The 23667-nt window shown below is 35.5% G+C and overlaps 1 protein-coding gene across 2 annotated transcripts in view; it reads left to right on the top strand.

Annotated features, from left to right (window-relative positions):
- LOC145673801 (NADH dehydrogenase [ubiquinone] iron-sulfur protein 3, mitochondrial-like) overlaps positions 1–23667 on the top strand; it is a 116567-nt gene that overhangs the window by 40274 nt on the left and 52626 nt on the right. For both annotated transcript variants that reach the window (XM_081743563.1, XM_081743562.1), the window contains exon 2: positions 9610–9681. In XM_081743563.1, coding sequence (XP_081599689.1) covers positions 9610–9681 — 72 coding nt within the window. The remainder of the gene's footprint in view (positions 1–9609; positions 9682–23667) is intronic.

The raw sequence follows: 23667 nt of genomic DNA, 5'->3' as shown, positions 1-23667 counted from the left end.
AAATTTAATATTAATTCCTAATGTTTTATCTTCAGTTCGTGACTTGTATTACGCGAGGAGAAAATTTGATTTAAATAAAAAAAATCGATTTAAATCAAAAAGATCAACAAAAATGATTTAAAAAAAAAATCATGATTTTTTTTTCCACTGTTACTAACTAAAGCGGAAATTTTGCATTGCGTTCACACTAACCACTACAGAATGAGACCCTGGATTTGATAAAATCTTACACAGGCTTGATTTTTCCATCATACTATGAATATTTATAGCTTATAAATTAATAATTATACTATTAATACAAGTGCTTTATACTGTTATGATTACAAGTGCTGACTCTTCCTTTTTATCATTTAGTTTTAAGCAGTATTAACGTAAAATGAACAAATTCAGTATGTTTAGCGTAGGATTTTAATATGAAATAATTTGCTAATAACAGCTAAGAGAAAATGTTTAACAAACCACTCGGCCTGCACACTTTCAACACAAGCTGCAGACTTTCAAAGGCCTTAACGAAATTCCAGTTCAGTAAAAACTCTCTTAATTCTTTCCTTTCAATAGCAGCCCATAGGCTTGTCATACTGCTTAAAGCTTCCATATTCTTCAATTCTTATTTACTAGCAATAGATTAATTAATAAGTTAAATAATTTATGGTCAATGGTAATATGTTGCCTCTTTTAAAGCTTCTCAAAATTGTCAGTTTTCATGGTGTCCCCTTGAGATCGGAACGTGTTAGTCCAGATAAGTTCAGATATGATCAGAGATGCTGCTCGGAGCTGACTCGAGCTGGAATGATCACTTGCTTGACAGATATAAAGAAAAGAAGAACGATATCCCCTTGAGATCATATTATACCGAGATAAATTTTATTTTACAGTTTATTCGTGAAAAAGATAAGTAATTTTTGAGTACATCATTGTTTACAACCATATTATTGGTTCTTCGTACTCAATATATCCTTCCGTAGCTTTAGTGAAGCATTCCAACACTTTCGGCACTGAATTTGTAGTATTTTTTTTTTTTTTTATCTTTTCTTCTTTTGACTGGTAAACCGATATCAAATCACTACAAAATCTAACTTTTCTTTCGTGGTACAGTCGGTTTTGCTTAATATTTTCTTCCTTATAGCCCACAAATTCTCAATAGGATTTACATTTGAAGAATTCCCAGGCCAGTCCAAGCACTCTTTGAATCGCTTCACTTGCTTTGATATGCGGCACCTGGACAGACTTTGTTGAAAAAATGCACTCTTCACTTTCACTTCTGCCAGACTGAAGTTCTAGAATGACTCTTCGCTCCAGTATAGAAATGTACTTGTTACTATTCATCATTCCAGATGTTGATTTTAATGCATGCGATCCGAGATATGACCGGCACAGCAGAACATAACTTACACAGCATGTTTCACTATTTACGTGTTCTATCGACAATTTTCGTTAGCACTCTTCCGCACATGATAAACTCTGATGGCCTGCACATCAAAATGACTTTCACGTGAGAATGAAATCTTTGGCTAATCCTCAGCACTCCAGTATGTGTATTTCTCGGCCCGTTCTCTACATTTCTTCTCTATATCTTCCGTTAGCATCTGTGTCTTTAGAGACCTTCAGGCTTTATGACCACCTTCCAGAAGTCTTCTGCAGCTCAAAACTTTTTTCGGAGATTGGTCTTTTCGTGGTGGTGTGGTTTTTCTTTCGCAGTGGCCTTCGTTTAGGTGAAGTTAAACTTATCTTTGATATTGTCACACCAGGGTGTCTATCAGTCACGAAATCACGAATGTCACGAAAATGTCACGAAATCAGAAAACGGTCATGAAAGTCAAGAAATTTAGCTTTTGGGTCACGATTTTTTTTTATCTGTACAAATGGAAGTACAGACTGGAAAATTTCGTTTTATAAAACGTTAAAATTCACCGCCAAAAATGTCTGTGGTCGGCTTTAATCGCTACCAAATTGTAATCAAAGCACACTTCTATCACATTTCATGAAAAATCGGCCTAATTTGTACCCAAATTCGCTCTTGAGATTGTCCTTCAGCTGGCATCTGACCAGTTTATTCAGCTGCCCCGAAAAGTTAACTAATAGAAGTGAATAGCTACTTCTTCAGAGATTTTCGCTCTAGGCGAGCAGATTTGTGCGTATCACAGGTTCTTCTGTATTCCCGTCAAAAATGTGTTCTATTATGCGGATCGAAAATTCAAAGGTAATTGGAAGAGCGATCGAGATGTTGCGTTTCTTGAAGAAATATGACAATCAAGTGTCTTCAAAACCTCCGGGCATACAAAATTTGCACGTTCTACAGAAGTTAGCGACGATCTGCTACATGTGAAACTTTCATTCCTGTAATCAGTAGCATTAGAACTAGAACATTGACAGATTTTCAATCGGACAAGCGTTTTTTACAATTCATGTTTGACGAACTGTATTCTGTGATCCACAATATTGGTAATCACTTCTTGAAAAAGTGTAATGTCTTCTGTTAAAAGAGCCAAGCAACTGATAGCTGTGGATGTGACAGACAGAATCTTCTGGATATTGGCTTTGGTGTCACAGCAGCACGCAAAGGAATACAAGAATTTGGGTTCTTTTTATTTTATTTTTTTTTTTTAGAAAAATTGGAGAAATTTTCTCGTTTCTTTGTTTACATCATTAGTTAATCAAAAATCACCATTGCGCGAGGTTATGCTGAGAGGATCAACATGCCTTTCTCCGTATGTGGCGACAAATAGTTCTTTGAGAGAATCTCATATTACTAGTACTTTACAAGAACTGAACTGGAAAAGCCATGTAGCTTACAGCGAAGCAGAAAAAATGAGAAAAGTTATTTATCACCGTGCGAAAAACGACATATTTAAGAAGTATGTAGTTAGTTTAATTGGAAGAAAAACAGGTTAGATGTATTTCTTATGAAAAACTTGTGGAATTTTCTAAACGCATACTTACAATATTCCATAGAAATAGTGGAGAACCTCTCTGAACATTCTTTAATTTTCCGAGGTTCCGTATATTGTGCCGTACTATTCATTGGAGGTTTACATAAGGTATCGGTAACAGTATGATCAGAGTCTATGGTTGTGAGAAATGCATCCTTGAAACGAATGGAAACTTTGAAGTAAAAACGAGATGAGGAACACGAAGGATAAAAGAAAATCAAGATAGAAGCAGCATACTTTAAAGAATTGACGGAGAAGAAAAGGTGATTGTTACAACAAATCGAAGAATTTGAAGCACTTCAAAAGGAGATCGAAAAAACAGTAAAACAATATTACCCAACTTGAGAGAGATAGAATCCAACAGTACAACTGTTTACAATCAGTGTGACATTTTTAAAGGGGTGCTAAGGATTTGTCATTATACGTACATCATGTGTATTTAGATACGTAATTTTAAGATTAGTGAATTTGTGAGCGTTTGTTGTTGGTTAATTACCGAACAAAACATACTATATGGAGTGAATGCTCCAGGAAACAGCCTTTGAAAGTAGAGATAAGATAAAGATAAGTGCTAAAGAATACAGGTACTCTTATTAGTTTTCGAATGTTACGAAATTTTATGGTTTGGTAAAGAAAAGGTCACGAAAAAGTCACGAACTTTCATTTTGGAATTTTAGTAGACACCCTGCACACTCACTTTGCAATCATGTGCTGTTTCTCTTTAATCATTGAAGTGTATTCGTTGAGAGTTAATATATTACTCCTATTTCTTGACGCTAAATTTATTTATTTATTTATTTATTTTGCCTGTTTTGACTCACAATATGGAGAGTATCTCCTATAAGTCCTACAGTTGTCATATGTATATAAATGCAAATTGTAATTACAACTTATTACACCATTTGTAGTACAAAATTATAAACAAACATCACATGTTAAATTTGTTACATCATTACATCATATTCATACATCGTTATCATTTGCAAATTCCTGAACTGAGTAATATGCTTTAGAAAGTAACAGAGTACGAATTTTGTTTTGGGTATTAAAATTTATCTCTTTATAATGTGATGGTAACATACTATAAAGTCTCGTACAATTTAAATATACATTCTTTTTTGGTATTGGAGTAATTTTGTTGTACTACGTAAATGTCGTTTAATTGCCGAGTGTTGTATGCATGAATATCTCTTGTTTGTATAAACGTCTATTTGTTTTGTTTCACGAAGTGTATAGATTTATATGTGTGTAGACTTGGAAGGGTTAAAATTTTTTGTGATCTAAATATTTGTTTATAGGATGTTCTTTTATTTAGTCTGAATATTATTCGTAGTATTTTCTTTTGTATCCGAAATATTTCCTGACTGCATGCGGCTGATCCCCAAAAAATAATTCCGAAACTGAGGAGTGATTGAACTTTTGCATAGTATATCGATAATAAACTATTTCGTGAAACTGTATCACGTAACCTAAAGAACGCAAAACATCCATATAAGATCCCTCATGATATAGAACACAGTGCCCCCAAGACAATAAACCTAATGAATGCATTTCAAACACACGTACAGACATCGATGAATAAAAAATCGCAAGAAGTCAACTATCTCAACTAAAATTGCATGAAGTCGAGAAAAAGTCATTGTGCGAGCTGACACATGAGTTCCTGCAGACATAGGAAAGAGCGTTGCAGTTATGTAAGAGAAGCTTCACGTTCACATTAATTTCCACAAGATTGTATAATCTTCAGCCTCTTTACTCGTACTTACCTTTTGCGTATCTCTATTAGCTCGTTATAAGTTAATACACTGCGTTTACCCTTGCAGGATTCCGTGGAAGATACTTTGTTTTCCTTCCTCTGTTCTTCTGTAACTACGGACATCACAGGTATAACCCCCACATATTTACATTATTTACACACTGCCCTATCAAAGTAATATTACGAATTTTTCCTGTACATTTTACAGGTGATCGGCATCTGTTGTAAACTGTTACCGGCATTTGTTGTAAATTGTTACCGCCAGTTCGTCCAAAATAGTACTTATCGGGAACTACTTATTTATATTTAAGACAAGTGAGGCAAAGTTACATTTCATTTTGTTGTGCTTGAATGATAAAATATTCGTACATATCTTATTCATAAATATCCGAATATGAATAAATACCTTAAGAGCTGGCTAAACTGTATTTCTTCGAAATAACTGAATCAATTTGCGAACACAAATAACATGATGGTAGCTTTTAAGTTCTTAAAAATTGTATAGTGGCATCTAATGTGCTATCAAACATTTTTGCTGGTTTGAAAATGAATTAACGAATTCTACCAAATCAACTTAAAATTATTTTCATTGTACGTCGTTATAGGTTGTTCAAATCGAGGAAATTGTTGCAGATTATTGACAAGAGAACATGTGAGGTTGAGTATTAGCTGAATGTTACAAACTTTGTTTGTCGCCTATCAAACAGTGTTCTGTGTGTCTGGAGCTTGTATTTTCTTTGTTTAACTTGTTCTAGAAGTCGTGGTTATTGTTAGAATCGTAGTGGACAATTACAGTACTTGTAAAAGAGATCCAGTGGTCCTTTGCGTTAAAAATCGATGGTTACTTGTCAAGGTAAGTGGGAATTTAATTCTTAGGGTGAAAATGGACAGAAACTCCTGTAAACGAGGAAGACTCTGTGGGTCATTGATATGGGGGCTCGCTTCTGGTGTTTGATCCCAGGTCTCTGGGGTGCGATGGCTCAGTGGTAGAGGGTTCATCTTCGGTGCTTGGGGTCCCTGGTTCGATCCCAGCTCGCGCCGTGTGGACTTTGTGGTGGACAAACACCGTGCTCGTGGGTTTTCTCGGGGTTCTCCCATTTTCTCCCACTTTCTTCATTCCACTATTTCATTCATTTCTCATCATCACCGTCTCCTTTAGCCTAACCTGCATAACCTTGGGACGTAAAACTTAAATATTTCATTTCATTTCATTTTTCGATCCCAAGCCATTTGAGTTTCTAGTGGAGGCCATCGTGTCCGTCGGTTTGTAATTACAACAAATGAACCGAATTGTAATGTTTTCATGTGAAATGTTTATACAATGGGTACTGGGAAATAATTGAAGCCTTTCCATTGTCCAATTTCAGTAAATTTTATTTTGTTTATGTTTGTGACCCAAAACAAATAGGATTGATGGACCTACTTTTGTTTCAGGTGATGAAGGAAGATGGTGGATCAGAGAATGAGTTAAATGATGTTGAAACTGAGCAGTTATTAAGTTCCTCTTCCTCCAGACGATGTCTGCAAAGACCATCCATGATAAGATGCTACTAGCAGTGGGGGTTTACGCCCCGTGTTCTGCGACTGTTTAGGACTGGGTTGTCAAATTTAGAACAGGGCATTTTGCCTTTGAAGATGAAGCCCGCCCTTCGAGACCCTTCATAATGATTGTGCCCGAAATAATTGGAAAAGGTGCAAGAAACTATTCTCTGAGACTAACTCGTTTCTGCTAAAAAGATAGCAAAGAATCTAGGCATCTTCCATGAACATCGGTATATTTATTCATGACCATATTAACATCAAAAAACTTCCCACCAATTTGGTGCTCAAATGTTTGCATGCAGAACACAAGCATACAAGACTACGTGCTTCTAAAAATGATTTGATTAAGATGCCATTAATTTTGTTGCGCGTTTGGTTACATAGGATGAAACACGGATCTATTTGTATGATCCAGAGACCAAAGAAAATTCAAAAGAAAGGCATCACAGTGGTTTCCGGAGATTAGAGAGTTATCGGGTTCTGAAGTCCAGTCCAAAAGATTTTGGCAGTTCTGGAATCAAGATATTTGTTACCTACAACAATTAAAAAATACCAAAACCGGGACTTAGTATGTTGAATAAATCCATCATAAAACTTGGCTTTGATTTGTTTTTCTTAGGAAAGCTACTTATCATAACCAGCTCGTATAACATGAAGATAACTAGTCTTGGTTTCCAGCCGTATCAAATAAAGCTTTTAAATCAATATCAATTACAAATGAACTGTGAGCATATGTTGTTGCATGTAAGAATTCGACATGTTCACTTGTGAATGATGTTAAATGTATTCACGTGTTTTGTTGTTAATATGAGCTATTGTTAATAAAATACTTTCAGGGTCTTTCCTACCCGTTCTGTTATATACGACTTAAATAAATATATGGCTACTCGCAATTTCCACTATCAGAAAATCAACGAAAAGGATAACTGGTGGAATTTTGTTGGATTTTCATTTTATATTCATGTTCAAAGCATTTTGGTACAATCTTACTTTATAACTACAAGATAAAAGTTGTGCAAAGAAAAATTTTGAAATATAAAAATGTAATCATAGATACCTTCCTTCTCACATAAATTTTCTGCTGTAGATGTTCAGCAACAAAGTTATGGTAGATCAAATCATCTTCAGCGACATACATTAAAGTATAGGCTAGAGAAAAAAGTGGGAAGAGTTCTCTCGTTGCTAAATGGCAGATTTGGGATCAATTAGCTAACTACATTTTAGTGTAGGATCCTTTTCAGTAAGGCTGTATGAAACATGCACCTACTGCTTCATGTGAGATCCGAACCAGTTGAGCTCCTGCTGGGAACTCATGGAGTGAAGTTGTATGCTCACGTCTTATATTGTCTCGGTTCCAGAAGGGACGTTAAACTCACAATAAACCCCAAAAGAAATAAATAAAAAGAAAATACAACTATCATGTGAACATAAGATGTAGTAATTTTTGAAGAATCTGTGATTATATAACAATTGCAGGAATCTCCGATAATAGTAGAAGCGCTAATCTGTGGTGCGAGCTTTTTGTGATCGTTGTGATAGAAACGTTGTATTAGAGTTTTCTGCGGGTTCTTCTGTTACATACTCTATCTTCGTTTTACAAGGTCTTTCATAATAATTTTCTTCCAATTTTTTTTATTTTTTTTTTATTTTGTACAGCTTGGGACGTTGAACTGAAGGTTTAACTTAGTTTCAAGCGAGCGCAAGTAAATGGCTAACTCGCGCTTCATACTTAGGTGGTCTGGGTTCTAATTCCGAGGCTGGTTTGTCGTTTTTTGTCGTCACATCGCCAGGCAATGCCACGATGATAACTTTAATATGCTGGTCCAGGCCGACTTCCTGCTAAACCTTCTTTCTTAAATTTGTTTCTAGTTAAAATGCATTCCAGCCGCATGTGCAACATAAACAAATAAAGCTGGATTCGCTTTAATCAAATTTCCTTTGTTGATGACTGTTGGGTGAATGCTCATATTATCTATAATCTGTTGACAAACGTTTGTGAAGTCATTAGGTACTTAACCTGAGCTGATTTCACTTTCAGTTCTGTGTTTTTAAGGCATCCTGAGATTTCGAGAAACATGTAGCTGATAGAGTTGAATGGTAGAGAAGGAAGTTAACAAGATACTTAAAGAGTATCTTCACGTATATGTTATTACTTACAGCTCACAACCATACGTTATTCTATGGGGATGGTCTGCGGGAATAAACAGGATTAGGGAAATGTGATGTGGATATATATATATATATATATATATATATATATATATATATATATATATATATATATATATATATATATATATATATATATATATATATACATACAGGGTGTCCGAGAAGTCCTTCCCTGATTACAGAAATTGATAACTCAGGCTAGAAATAAGATAGAAATATGAAACTGGTGTTGAATTGTTTACAAACTATAAAAGTTTTGGTCACATCAGTACACTTCCACATGAGCACCCTTGGTAGCACGTAGCACATCTAGGCGATATTCAATTTCCATCCACACATTAGCCAACATCACTGGAGGGATCGATGCAACGACTGTGGTTATTCGTTGCTGCAGGGTTTCAAGATCTGGTACACGTGTTCAGTAGACCTTTTGGCATCTGTAATTTACGTGAGGCCCTGCGCACCGATTTCTTAGGACTTCTCAGAAAAGACTGCCGCACAGCCTCCACCGTGTCTGCTGAGGTTCTTGGTCGACCAGACCTCGGAAGGTCAGCAACCGACCCTGTGTTCTTGAACTTCTCATACCAGGCTTTAATGCTCTTGACATCAGGTGGAGTCCTCCCAAATGTTGTCTGGAACTGTCTCTGCACCGTGGTTGGTGATCGTGTCTCATGGTACCACAGGACACACTGTGCCTTCTCCTGGTTGGTTGGCATGGCTTCTTGGGCTTCTTACTTACGTACTACAAACCTAAAACAAAAAAACAAAAAAAAAAAATTGAGACTTGGTAAAACAGAACAAACCTAACACAGACAAAAACTTTTATAGTTTGTAAACAATTCAACACCAGTTTCATATTTCTATCTTATTTCTAGCCTGAGTTATCAATTTCTGTAATCAGCGAAGGACTTCTCGGACACCCTGTATATATACCTACGAAGTCTTAAGGGGGAAAATTAAATATGTTAACTCAAATGTTCTTATACTACAAGCAGCACTAATCAAACTTTTTCAGCGAGGCAAATATACCGGATACATTCATTGTAGAACTGTATCCAGAATTCTATTAAGAGATAAATTTTAAAGATAATATGTTTGGTGTCTTTTTTATTATTATTATTATTATTATGAATTAATAAGATTTTCGTGTTAAAAACAAAAATTCTACTTTTAATAGGATGAAGGTATTGATTGGTATTTTTCTTTCAGGATTTGTTCCTGGAATTGTAGCTCAACAATTGAGATGTAGAAGTGCAGAAGCGCCAGCAGGCGAAACAAGACGTAAGTAATAATACTGTCAGCTTTTACCCTGTTGTCTGTAGGTACTTCTTAGAAGTTCCATGAGCTAAGTTTTCTTTCTCTCTCCATTTCCAACGGAAATTGTAATAAACTAAATCAAAATTTTCTTGGGAGTTAAGCTATCTGTACAAGAATTAGTTTAATTCTTCAAATTTATCTTCTCTGTATTTTGTTTTTTTCTGTAGTGATGTACCCATCTCATTGTTTTATCATGTAACTCGATTTATTATCAAAACTCATATTAATGGTAATAACACAGGGTAGAACGCACACCAATGATGCGAAAGGTCCCTTCCGTACTTTTTTAAAGGGAAGGTTTTTTAGTCGTTCCGTTCCACTAATTCCTTCAATATCATTCACTTTCTTTCGTTCAAATACGAGTAAATAAATTCATTCTCTTGTAATGTAAACCGCTTGAAGACTAATTTTATGCATAAATTCAAAACTTTTGCTCCTCTAAATTATTATAGAATGTTTTATTTAAGAGTTATATTTAACGTTGAATTTTTGCTGACAGCTCTCAACGTTAACAATTCTTGATGTGCAACGGTAGAGATAGGATTATGCACATTGAATGTCTACACTCATAAATCTTTGGAGCAGCTAGATGTTTTGACTTATGAATGTAAATATTTAGTTTCCTACACCCTATCTCTCAGCTTTCAGCGAAAATTTAAGATTTAGTATAAATTTTCGTTGTTTAAATGTGATTTTTCACAAAAAAATTAGTCACAAGGATAGTATGTACCGTGTGTGATCAGTAAAATTAATCCAATCGTGACTAAAACTGGAATGGCGATAGAACTTCACGAGCTTAGTACACGTACACCTTGTCTCAAAAAGGTTGAGCGCATTCTTTATTGGTGGTGTTTTGAGGCAAAAATTTTCTAAGTCCAGCTTCGGGTATCTTCGGAAAAAAGTAAACCAGGTTCGAACCTCCAAGCCAGCCTTTGTAATCGGGAAAAAGTTTGCAGATGTGTTTTTCTTTTAAATATAATAAGACTTGTTACCAAGTGTAGAAAAAAAAGCAACATTGATTGAAATACTTAATGATACAATATTTCGAAACCTTGTATTAATGTCAGCACATTCTTGTTTGCCATTTAGCTCTCCATACGTAATTGAACATTTAGATACGTTAAAGAATCTTTCCATATGTAAAAGAATGCTCAAAGTTAAGACATAGAACGTAATTATCGCCTCAAAAACAGCGTTTGTAGTGGATATGAATGTCATAATTTTCTTGAACAGTTACACATGTTTCGCTAGAAGCATGTTACTGTAAATCCTTGTGTTAGCTCACTGGTAAGCTGTCGGATTTCAAATCGTAAGGTTGTGAGTTCGATTCTCATCTCGGTCAGCGGTTTTTTTTAAAATTATATTTTCCGCAATGCATGAAAAATTATATAAAATAATTACATTAAAATACATCAGTTATATATTTATATATATATATATATATATATATATATATAACATAATCATTGCAGAACATAGTAATTATTATGTTTAAAATATAACATCTGAGATAGGTAGGTGTTCACAGCAGGTCGGTATTATATATGAGAATGTTAAATACAAGTTAGGAAAATCGTTCAATAGCAATAAATAAATTATGTAGTGTATTTATTTGCAGCTATTTGTCATATAGATGGTACTTCTCAATATTCATATTACAGCATATTATTTATGTTCTTGAAAAATTATTCGATGCATAAAGAGAGGGTATAAACAGAGAATCCAAAGTCGGAACGCTCGCAAGAAATTCATGAACCCCAAAGGTCACGTGAGCAGACTGGAATTGTCCTTATGAAGCATGCCACAGCAGAAAGTCTTTACATAGATTTTCAATTCAATTCCCATTGGCGTAACTAGGATATTTTCGGGGGGGGGGGCATGGTCCATTAGTTCTGAAAAATTGGAAGAATCTTTTAGAAGACCTTGTTATGATGTTATATATAGTCTCCCTTACCCCGCACTCATTATCAACTCCAAGTTATTTAGTTCTAACACGACACTGTCATGTAACATTTCAGTGAAAATTTATTTTTTTGAAATTTACTTAAAATTGTATATTCCCTATATTCTGATGCTACTAAATAACTACCTAAAATCTACTCTAATTATGAAAACTCATAATGTTCTATTACTGCTTTACTCGAGCAATTCTGAGCGAAAATACATTATTCGTAAACGTTAACTGTCATGCTCTCAGTTTACTCTTACACAAGGGTAAAAGTGGGTCTGAAAAGATAGGGGGACGGTTGACGTCACGCCGTCTTCCGTGCCTATCTTTGCCCATTGCATTTTTTAGGAATTGAAGGGGCACCGTAGATAGTTTTGGAAATGGGAGAAGGGTGTCCTCCTGTGTTCCCCTTTACTTTTACTCCTGCTCTTACATCTTTTAGAAACGCAAATAAATATACAAGAAGTGACATAATTTAAAGTTATAACTTTTCAAAAATCAGTCATGGGCTATTCATTGTCGTTTACTAATGTTGCAGTTTAATTACATAAATCTTTGCGAACAAAGAAATGCAATAAATTTTTATACACAAAATATTTTTAACTAAAAAAACAGAAACCATGGTATACAAAACAGTGGTAGAAATATAGTTGGCTCACTCCCGAACAACTTAAATATATATAAAAAAAAATACAATTAGAGTGAAGCAGATCAACAATACGAGAGGAGAAGACATGTAGATGGACTTGAGGGACCCGTTTTCCTATAAAAGATGTTTCCCATTATCTTTTCAATTAAATATTAAATTACACACCTTACAATTTTCGGGAGGACGTATGATAAGTGGCCCTGATGGACAAGCAGATGTGATTGTAAAAATTAAAACAACAAACATTTAATGAAACAAAGATTCAACGAGCAGAATTGATTGATGATAATGTTGATCACAATATTTTAAGAGAGAGAGAAAATATATCAACACTTATAATATTCCTGAATTACATTATGAGTTTTTAAGCGTATTGCTGTAGTCACATCGTTAGCGTCAACAGTTGGGAAATATCATTACAGACAGGGGACACCCACAAAGAGGTCCACCGGACCCGAACCCTCAAAAAAAAAAAAAAAATAATATATATATATATATATATATATATATATTTAATGATTGTGTTTTGTCTGTACCAGGGAGTCCATCCAATTTGGATCGCATGAAATCTTAGTGACTTGACATACATATGTGCACTTCCTTAATAAAACTATACTTGACTTAACAGTGAAATTATTATTGGTTTATTTCCGACGAACAAAGAAAAACTTAAATATTTATATTGGCTAATCAGGAAGCTCAAGAATTTCTCTAGATTAGGGAAATTTCCCTCAAACTACGAACACTGCTTGTTATTGCTGCGATACCCATGTAACTTTTACAGCATGAAACTACAATATCAGGTTATCAGGAACATATTTTTTTCTTTAGCATAGCACAAATACACTCCCTTTTCGAAAGCAAAATATAAAAAAATGTTCATGTGGTGCACAACTTACGCTACTTGGAAATTAGTTATCGTTTACTCGGACGCAGAATAACGTCATGTCTGTGTCTTGCAATATTGTACCCCTCCCAACTTTCGACACTCTGAACAAAAATTTCTGGGTGCGCACCTGATTACAGTTTATACCTTAAGAATGTAACTACAAACTTCAGTTCATAAATAATACTAATACTAAGAAGAAGGAGGAAAAGCAACAAACGATATTGAATAGTGACTTTTGAATGGGTATTATATGCGTAATTGCTTCAGTTTAGCAGTTCAAGAGTTCGGCTTCTTTTTTTCTTTCCTTTCTGTTTTTATAGTGTACCTTAATAATTTGCTCTGAGAATCGTAACTGTTCAAACATTACTACAGTATGCTATAAATAAAATAATAACAATAAGACTGATTTATCACACATATATAAACAAAAAAAATTACTACGTCAATAAGTGAATTACTTGAAAGAATACAAAAATAATTTACATTAATGAAGCTATCAAATAAAAAAAGTCGCATACAGCTCAAGTCGACAGGTCACTATACTGTCCACTATCACATTAGTCCAGGTATTTTATTACATTCAGGCACAATACCATAGACCCATATTAAAAAAAAAAAAAAGTCGATAGGCGGACGAATATAGACACTATTAAACATGTCGAATGCAAGCATCTTTAAAATTGTTATGCGTAAATTGAGGTAAATTAATAACATTATTTTCATCCAGTATAAAAATTCTGGTGAGGGCCAGCTTTGCTTCTAGGGGGAGCCGGCACCCCCTGGACCCTTTCTAGTTCCGCCTACGTCAATTCCTGGTATATCCTTTTGCAATGTGGAAGTGGTGATGCCTTGAGTTGCTCTTTCTCGCTCGCTCGCTCACTCTCTATTTATACAGAATATAAAAGTGGATGTATGTGTGTGTTTCAACATAATTCTGATATTTCTAGAGCAATTTTAACTATATTTCTTACAGTCTGGAAAAGAGTACTGTCGGGATACATATCAAAAATGCTAGAAACGGGTCGAAATTAGTATCGAATCCATAGTTTCGTGGTCACTTAGATGAATAGTTCTACTTTCAATTCAAGTCCAATTAAGCTCCCAGTAGCACCCAGGATGGTTACGTAGCGACATAAAAATATCGACGTCAACCGATATTAGAATCGAATCGTAAGTTTTCAGCGCCGCTGACAGTGCCGCATTTCCCATTAGTCCACATTAGTCCACATTTCACATTAGTCCCATTGCCTAGAGGGCAACATATTTGCAGCGTGCGAAGTTTAAAACTTGAATAATATCTTAATTTTTTCCTTATGAAAAAAGTTAAAAATCAAGAGCAAATATACTATTTCATGAACAATCTTCTTTTACTATTGTAATATGTTTAATATTAGCGTTAGAAATCTAAAAATAATTCAGAACATGTTTCACATTTGTTATTTTTTGTTACGTAGTTGTAGCTGTAGCATCTAGTGAGTGGTATTTAATTGTAATAAATTCACTAATTAAGCATATTCGAATTAAGTTTTGTTTTTAAGTTAGGGATGAAGGGGCGGAGAAATATGTAGTTATTGGGGACGACGAGAGCAAAAGTGCGTATGTTTAGCCGTAAATTAGAGATCATCTTTTGTTGTAGTTATGTAGACCTTGAATTCTTTTGCTGTTTTATTTCGGTAATCCCCGGGAGAATATTGGGATCAGACTGTGCTTTTGACAATTTGTTTTTGGCAATACACAGGAAAGTATTGGGTTATATTAGTTAGCCGGACATGGTGTTGATTTTGAATAATCGGACAAAGTGTTGGAAAATAGAAACAACAAATGAAGGATGTTACTATGTAGAAATAAATAATGTGTAATCGTGTTGATGTAGAAATGGAGCCATATAAGTGGCTGAAGTCTTTTTTACGTTAAGGAAAGTTAGAGCCAGTGTGGCAATTGATATTTAAGGGTTTATGAGCCAAGCGTGGCTGTTGATAATAAGGTCGAAGAGCCGAGAGTGGACACTGTTATGGTTGGTTGAGGAGCCAAGAGTGGCTTTTGATATTTTAGTGGCTTATGGTAACGCCAAGTGGGATCATAGTTATTGTTATAGTTTTTGGGATTCAGAAAGGCTCCTGTTTAATTGAGCGTATTGGTGTAAGTCAGTCAAAGGTTGACAGTGGAAAGAAAATGGTATAATTCATTTGTAAACTCTAGTAGAGTTGAGAAGTTAATTAAAGTAATACTTTGCTTCACTGAAGGTACCAAAAATAAACAAACCTAACAATTATAATACATATCCTTAGGGGGGAGAAGTCCGAATTTTTGCGAAAAATTGAGTATCTCACAAGTCGTTGAACTAAGAGCTGAAATTCAGCACATAACTCTTTATTAAAAGTAAACAGCATATGTCCTGACATTTTTTTATTTTTTTTATGACCGGGGGGAGGGCATTTTCTATATATTGGAAATTGGTAGTGGGTTGATTTGTGAAAATAATCGAAAACGTTTGATATTAGTTGAGAAAGAAATTGAGAAATGAAAACTACAGTTCTTCGAATTTTATACCCACTGCTTTCTATTTATAATTGCAGAAGCTGGTGTTTAATATATGGAGCGTTCAGAACATAAGGCAATCATACCATAAAGTTGAGAGAAAATGGCCATAAAATTGGTACTCTGAACTTAATTACATGGGCATTTTCAATTAGTACGGCATGCTTAATTATATAGAAAATTAGTTTTTCTTTCTTTTTTACGTTCGTCTACTTTTCCTTGATTTGAGACTTTTAAATTTCATCCTATTTTCTACTGAAATGTGTATGTAAGGCAACAAAGAAATAATTATATATGATAAATTTAAATTCATTTTAATTCGGAAGATGAGAAACACTTTACCATTGTATATCTTAAAGGTCAGATCCACCAATATTGTAATAGAGAGGTGCAATGAGCCATTGACGGTAGAAATTCAAACTCCGATAAGTGATAATTTCATAGTCTTGTTTTATTACAAGTGTAACCTCTTTAGTCAATGGAGAGAAGGACGTGGATCATGGGTCAGAGTAGTTCATAGTTGGTTGTAGGTCAGAGTGGATCACGATGGATGATGGGTCAGAGTGGGTCAATGGGTCATTTGGGTGTTGGGTGATAGTAGGTCATGGTGGGTCGTGGATCAAATTTTCATTGATCCACACCATCTCTGGTTAAAATTGTACTAAAGAGAAGAGGTACCGAAGATGTATGTCGGCTATTATGCTAAAATTTTGCACATAGATAGTACCCCACCAGAAAGCAATAAATCTGAAATGGTTCACGGTACCACCTCCTAGAACTCGAGATGTAGGGGTTTGTCTGATTGGCTAAATTAAGACCTCAATGATTTATACTTCAACAAGCAAGCTTTTTATGATCGTTTCCGTGGGGAAGTCAGAAGAACACGTGCCTAGTAATCGTAATATTGATAGTTCGCGTCCACCCCGGGGTATTTGTTTAGTGTTTTTTTTTGACTCACCTAAGTATAAACAAATCACAGATATAGGCAATTTAACATATTTTGGGAGAGTAATTTTGTGGTTCGTTGGCGTTTCATCGCGTCTCTGCCAATGGTAGTAAAGTTTTCAAAATGGAACTGGTGCCACAGCTGATCGTCACTGCGGGACCACCAATTTTTGGCGAGAGGTCAATAGTTGACCATCTGTAGTCCACCGACGCTTACAGCTTAGAGCAATGAACGATGTCTTTGCCTTGTAGACTTCATGACTACCGAGTTATTATTATTATTATTTGTAGTAATAGTAGTATAATTGATAATAGAATAATTATATTGTCTATGTATTGTCTCGGTAGGACTACACACAGGATTTGGCTCGTTTTGGTTCGACTCGACTCTACTCGGAGTCGAGTTGGAGGAAATTTTTCGCGCAGAGTCCTAGAGTAGACCTCAAAGATGTCTGTTTCGAGTCGAATCGAGTTTCAAAGAAAAGTCGCTTGTGCCCATTCCAACTAATGAGAGCTAATCGGAGTTAAGCGAAATCGAAAGTCACACTATTTCTCTAAGCGACCCCGAAAACTATGAATTCGACACTAATATCGATCATTTTCTATCATTCTTTTATATCTATCCCTCTCCCATTCACCATAGGTAACCCAACAGCACTCTTTTTCAGACTATAAGAAATGTGGTTAAAATTACTCTAGGCCAGTGGTTCTCAATCTAATTCCTATCACGATCCCCCTTTTATCACATCCTCTTGCCAGCGATCCTTTTATAATTTGTGTTTTATAATAAGCTTGTATGGGATTTTTAACATACCTATTTCTATAATAGTAGAATGCATTTCTTGTTTATAGTGAACAGAGCCGTGGCATGGAAAATCAGCGCCCGGGGCGAGAGTATATGACGATGTCTCCGTACATATGAGTGAGGTCGACAGACTAACTGCGAAGCGCCACCATGGTTGGCACGAAGCTCAATACAATTTTCAAAAGTAAACCCTGCATTTCCTTGATTTTGAGCACATTTTAATACTTTTTCCTTCTATTTTATACATGTGCACATGCACCTTCCTAACATGAGTAACACACTTCCTCCGAAATTTGTGCCCCCTTTTTTCGGCGCTCGGCACTGACAATGGATTCAGTAACTGTAATATCTATATTCCCAACGACGAAGGTGTTGGTTCAAGATGGATGTTAAACTCCTTCATTGAAGAGGTCATTAACGTATCTGATCTAAGCCCAGAACTTCTTGACCAAATAATCGAATGATCATGCGACAAGTCTTTGCAACTGGTTTTCTGTAACGAAGACTTGGACAAGTTCTGCCTGATGAGGAGAAAAGAATATCCTGGTCTGGTATCTGCTGCTTTAAAAGTAATAATTCCATTTGCTATTTCGTACTTGTGCGAAAGTGGGTGTGTGTGTTTTATTTCATGGTAAACATTAAAACAAAGACAAGAAATCGCTTATCAGTTGAAAATGGCTTGATAATGTTCGTCACGAAGATTGAACCGGGCATTGCTGTACTAGTGAAATTACACCATGCTTAGGTATCTCATTAGGTTTCAATTTTAATTGTATTTCAATGTGCAGGTTTTGTTCCTTGTGTTTTTCTACCATTTCTATATACAATTCTCATTAGTTTCATATCATACCCCTTTCATTTAAATTCATTTTTAAACAACTCTGCACCCTTTGAAAATGTTCAGTAGACTTATTTTTTATTGTGCTTTACAGTAGGCCTATGTATAAAAATAAAAGTATGCCTATCAGAACAAAATTCAAAATAATATTTAAAAATAATTTCCGGTATTAGATTCTAACTATATTTATCTCTTCCGCTTATCTTCGCGACTCCCAGGTTGAGAAACCCTGCTCTAGGCATACATGAGTTATGTTAGAACATACATACATACACTTTTATATGTATAAATACAGATAAGAGAGGGTTGAGAGAGAGCGATTAAGGTATTACCGCTCTCAATCTCTTCACTTTACTTTTGCGATTCGTAAATTTCTTACGTGACAGTTTGGGGCTAGCTAGTTTTTTGTCTTGAACCACGATCCGATTTTCGATATGCTCTACCTAAATGCTGTAATGCGAATATTGAGAAGTTACCTGCGTATGAAAATAGCTGCAAATAAATACATTACATAACTTATTTATTGCTATTACACGATTTTCTTAATTTGTATTTAATATTCACATATAACATACCGACGTTCTGTCAATACCTCAGATGTTATATTTTAAAGATCAGTATTAATTATGTCGTGAAATGATATGAATATATATATTCAACTGATATATATATATATACAACTGATGAATTGTAATGTAACTATTTTACATAATTTTCATGCATTGAGGAAAGTAGAATATCATAAAAGAATCTCACCTGAACGGGTATCGAACTCACGATTTAAACGCTCGGGGTGTACCACTGAGCTAACATTACCGCTTTTCGGAATCTGCTTCTGAAATAGAACTGAGCTCATACGTAAATGCTCTTTTCCGTATGGAAATCACAATGACGAAACGAGAGTGTGAATACATAGTTTCGAAATATTGTATCACTAAGTATTTCAATCAATGTTCTTTTTTTCTGCACTTAATACCATTTCAACATGTCTTATTATATTTAACAGAAGGAAAAACATATCTCTACATTTTTTCCCGATTGCTAAGGTTGGCTTGGAGGTTAGAACCAGCAGCTTTAGTTTACTGTTTTCCGAAGATACTCGAAGTTGGACTTCGAAAGTGTTCGTCTCAAAACAGCTATCATCATATCGCTCAATCTGTTTGGTATATGGTATATGTTTTTATACGTATAAAGTCAGTATAACAATTTATTCTTTAAACAGCTTTTCATATGTATTAATATTCCTTTATAAAAACCGTTTTTAATATTATTATTACGGCGCACCATTTTCAGATTTCTTTTGCGAGTCGTTGACCAAGTCGTTCCCCACAATAGGCGTGTCGTGCAAGTAACCAATCACACGTCAGGTACTAGCTTTTACCTATTGCTTCCTGCTCACAGCTCAGAACATTGGTAACTATGGATAGACGTACAGCAGTAATTGCTTTATGGGAGTTGGAAGGCTATTCTGCAGCTGCAGCTAGCAGGCGAGTAGGTGTCCCGGCCTCTACAGGAAGGCGATGGATTCGGAAATATGGTGCTACAGGTCAGACTGGTAATTTACGATCCGCATGTGTCAACCGAAGCCGAAGATGCGAGATTAGTAAACGAAGCCCGGTTAGACCCACTAAGGACGTCTAGACAGCTAAGGGAAGCTTCTCTCTTTCCTGGTAGTAAGCACACAGCTCTGCAAAGGCTTCGTCATGCTGGGTTACGTGGCTGTGTTGCTGCCGTGAAGGAAAAACTCTCAAGACGAGCACAAAATTTACCGTCTCGCGTTTGCACAGGCGAATGTGGGTCGCAATTGGGAAAACGTAGTTTTCTCAGATGAATCCATATTCACAACATCAAATGAGGGACGCCATTTTGTGTATCGTTCGAGAAGCACCCGATATGACTCTGGATATGTGGCTGCTTGCAATCGCAGTGGCCATGTATCTATTTCATGTTGGGAATGGATTTCCAGTCGCGGAGCAGGACAGCTTCACAGAATTGAAGGACATCTGGACAGTGCTCAGTAGTTAGACATTATGAGTAATATGGTGCCATCTGTACGAGTATTTCAGCCTGATGGTGTAATTCAGTTCCAGCAAGACAAGTCGCCAATACATACTTCCCGTGTGGTTCAGGAATGGTTCGCAGGGCAGCCTGAGATTGATTTAATTGACTGGCCGCCTCGTGGAGCAGACCTCAATCCCATAGAAAATATGTGGGCAGAAGTGAAGCGTACTCTAAGGGACAGTTGGCCTGAGGCAGATCCACCAAGAACTCAGGATGACCTGTGGCATCTTGTTTCCGGAGCATGGCTGGAGGTAGGGGAAGGAGATAGATTTGTCACCCATTTAATAGATTCCATGCCCAGAAGAATATAGCGTGTAATAAATTCAGAAGGGTCTTGGACACAATATTAATGTCCCCGCCTTAACTCCCGAAAACAGCCCTTTTCAGGGCTACCTAAACGCTTCTGAAAATATTTCTAGAAGTAAACCACTCCTTGTATCCGATTTCAGTGCAATTCTACTAACAAAAAAAAAAAAAAAAAAAAAAAAAAAAGCGATAAATCGCTGCAGGCTTTGAACTCAAGACCTCTTCATTACCAAGCCCGTACTCTACCAGTGAGCTAACATGAACACGCAACCCAAACACTATTTTCAATTTCTGGTATTCGATGACAATGATGTTCATATACTTTGCAAATGGTGTATTCAACTTGGGATATTCCGCAACACACACACACACACACATAAACAAAGCGAGAGAGAGAGAGAGATGAATATACAAAAGCATATTCAACGTATTCGAATGAGAGACTAAGTAACGACATTCCGTTATAAAGAGAATTTGTGTTTCTTCCCGTGACGTTAAGGGGATCGGAAAAAATTGTGTGTCTTCAAGCAGAATCCGACTTTGGATACTCTGTTTATACACTTTCTATATCCGTAGGAATATACTGTATTTCACGAATGTAAAAACATGCTGTAATGAGAATATTGAGAAGTTACATCTGTATGACAAATAGCTGCAATGTGAACACCTATCTATCTCAGATGTTATATTTTAAACATAATAATTAATATGTTCTGCAATGATTATGTGATATATATACAAATGAGGTATTTTAATGTAATTATTTTATATAATTTTTCATGCATTGCGGAAAATACAATTTCATAAAAAAAAAAAAAAAAAATTACTGACCCAGATGGGAATCGAATTCGTAACCTTAAGATTTGAAATCCGACACCTTACCAGTGAGCTAACATAAGGATTTACGGAAACATGCTTCTAGCGAAACATGTATAACGTTTCTCAAGATAATTATGACATTCATATCCAGTACAAACGCTGTTTTTGTTCTACTTTGAGTTTTATTTTAGTACTCAGGCGATAATTATGTTCTATGTCTTAACTTTGAGCATTCTTTTACATATGGAAAGATTCTTTAACGTATCTAAATGTTCCATTACGTATGGAGAGCTAAATGACAAACAAGAATGTTCTGACATTAATACAAGGTTTCGAAATATTGTATCATTAAGTATTTCAATCAATGTTGCTTTTTTTTTCTACACTTGGTAACAAGTCTTATTATATTTAAAAGAAGAAAAACACGTCTGCAAACTTTTTCCCGATTGCAAAGGTTCGAACCTGGTTTACTTTTTTCCGAAGATAACCGAAGCTGGACTTAGAAAATTTTTGCCTCAAAACACCAATAAAGAATGCGCTCAACCTTTTTGAGACAAGGTGTACCTAGTATTTCAGTGTGCAGACCTTCATTTCCTGAGTGTTTGGCCTTCCAAATTGAGGTTGTACTCACTGAAATAAAGAAGTTTCATTAAAACGTAATTGTTTCAACTCGTTCCGATTTTAACCAAATTTGGTGAACTTTTATAAGCTGAGTAAGCATGTGGAACATTATAGTATGCAGGTAGTTGGTTCTTGAGATATAGGCCATCAGAGTAGGGGGTTTGGATTTACTTTTTTACTAAGTACAAATGTCAAATCTCACGGCCAATAAGGCGAGAACGGAAACATTCACAGCATAATAATTCATGTCCCAATTAAGCTTATTAAAGTTTACCACCAATTTAGACATGGTCAAGTTGGTTCCTTTTTATCTTGAGTTATTGGTTATTCAAGTTGGGTTTGGGCGTAGTCAAATTTTCACAGAAAATATTTACTAGATGCGATGAATAGAACTCATTTGATCTTGACTAACTTTGGCATGGTGGTAAACCTTAATGAGGTTATTACGTATATGGGATATTAAAGTGTGGAAATTTTTCCCATGGTGGTAAACCTTAATGAGGTTATTACGTATATGGGATATTAAAGTGTGGAAATCTTTGCCATTGACGGGGTTTGGACTCAAGTAACTTTGATAGCCAGTAACTCAAAAACTAAAAGTCTGTACTGCACCAGGGTGTCTATCGGTCACGAAAGTCACGAAAAAGTCACGAAATCAGAAAATGGTCATGAAAGTCACGAAATTTAGCTTTCGGGTCACTTTTTTACTGTTTAAATGTAGTACAGTTTGGAAAATTTTGTTCTATAGAACGTCAAAGTTCACTACCAAAAATGTCTATAATCAGCTTTAAACGCTACCAAATCGCAAGCAAAGTACGTTTCTATCGCATGGATGAAAATTCGGCCTAATTCGCACCCAAATTCGCTCTTGAAAACTTTAGGAAATTTTATGATTTGGTAAAGAAAAGGTCACGAAATTTCACTTTGGGATTTTAGTAGACACCCTGTGGACGATATTTCATATGCATATTAAACTTCGTAAGGTCTACCAATATTTCAAATTTGATCAAGTGGACAACTTTGGTTCTCGAGTTGGTAATCAAATTTCGGGCTTGGACTTAACGTACCTGTTTTGGATGAAACCAACATTTCGGACGTGAATTTTTTTGCGATTAATTAAGGCAATTTTCAAAAATGTATTTCAATAGAATACTTTATTTTTTATTTTTATTTTTTAATAAGACATGACATTGCTTAGAAACTACGAGTTTTCTTTTTTGAGAGTTGGAAGCTCTATCATTTCTACAAAGGTGTTGTTCAGTTAAACAAAAGGACTATTTTCTTCGATTATTCTTAACCGTGAGAATGAATTATGAATCGAATTCCCATTCTGAAGATTTTGCGGACTCTGAGATCATTTGACCGTGAACTACAGTACGCGACAGAACAAACCAATTTTTTTTTCCTCGAAGGTGAAGATCTAATGGTTTGCTTGTCCCTACCATAAATCCTTCTTTGTAACTAGATTCCGGCGTTCCCGTTCCAACTCAGGTAGAACTGTATTCAGCTCTCAGTATGACTAACCCCATTA

The sequence above is a fragment of the Thermobia domestica genome, chromosome 17, assembly GCF_964235325.1.
Source record: "Thermobia domestica chromosome 17, izTheDome1.hap1.1, whole genome shotgun sequence".
In the NCBI taxonomy this organism is placed as follows: Eukaryota; Metazoa; Arthropoda; class Insecta; order Zygentoma; family Lepismatidae; genus Thermobia; species Thermobia domestica.
The sequence above is the reverse complement of the archived record's forward strand: the minus strand, read 5'-3'. Positions and strand labels throughout refer to the sequence as shown.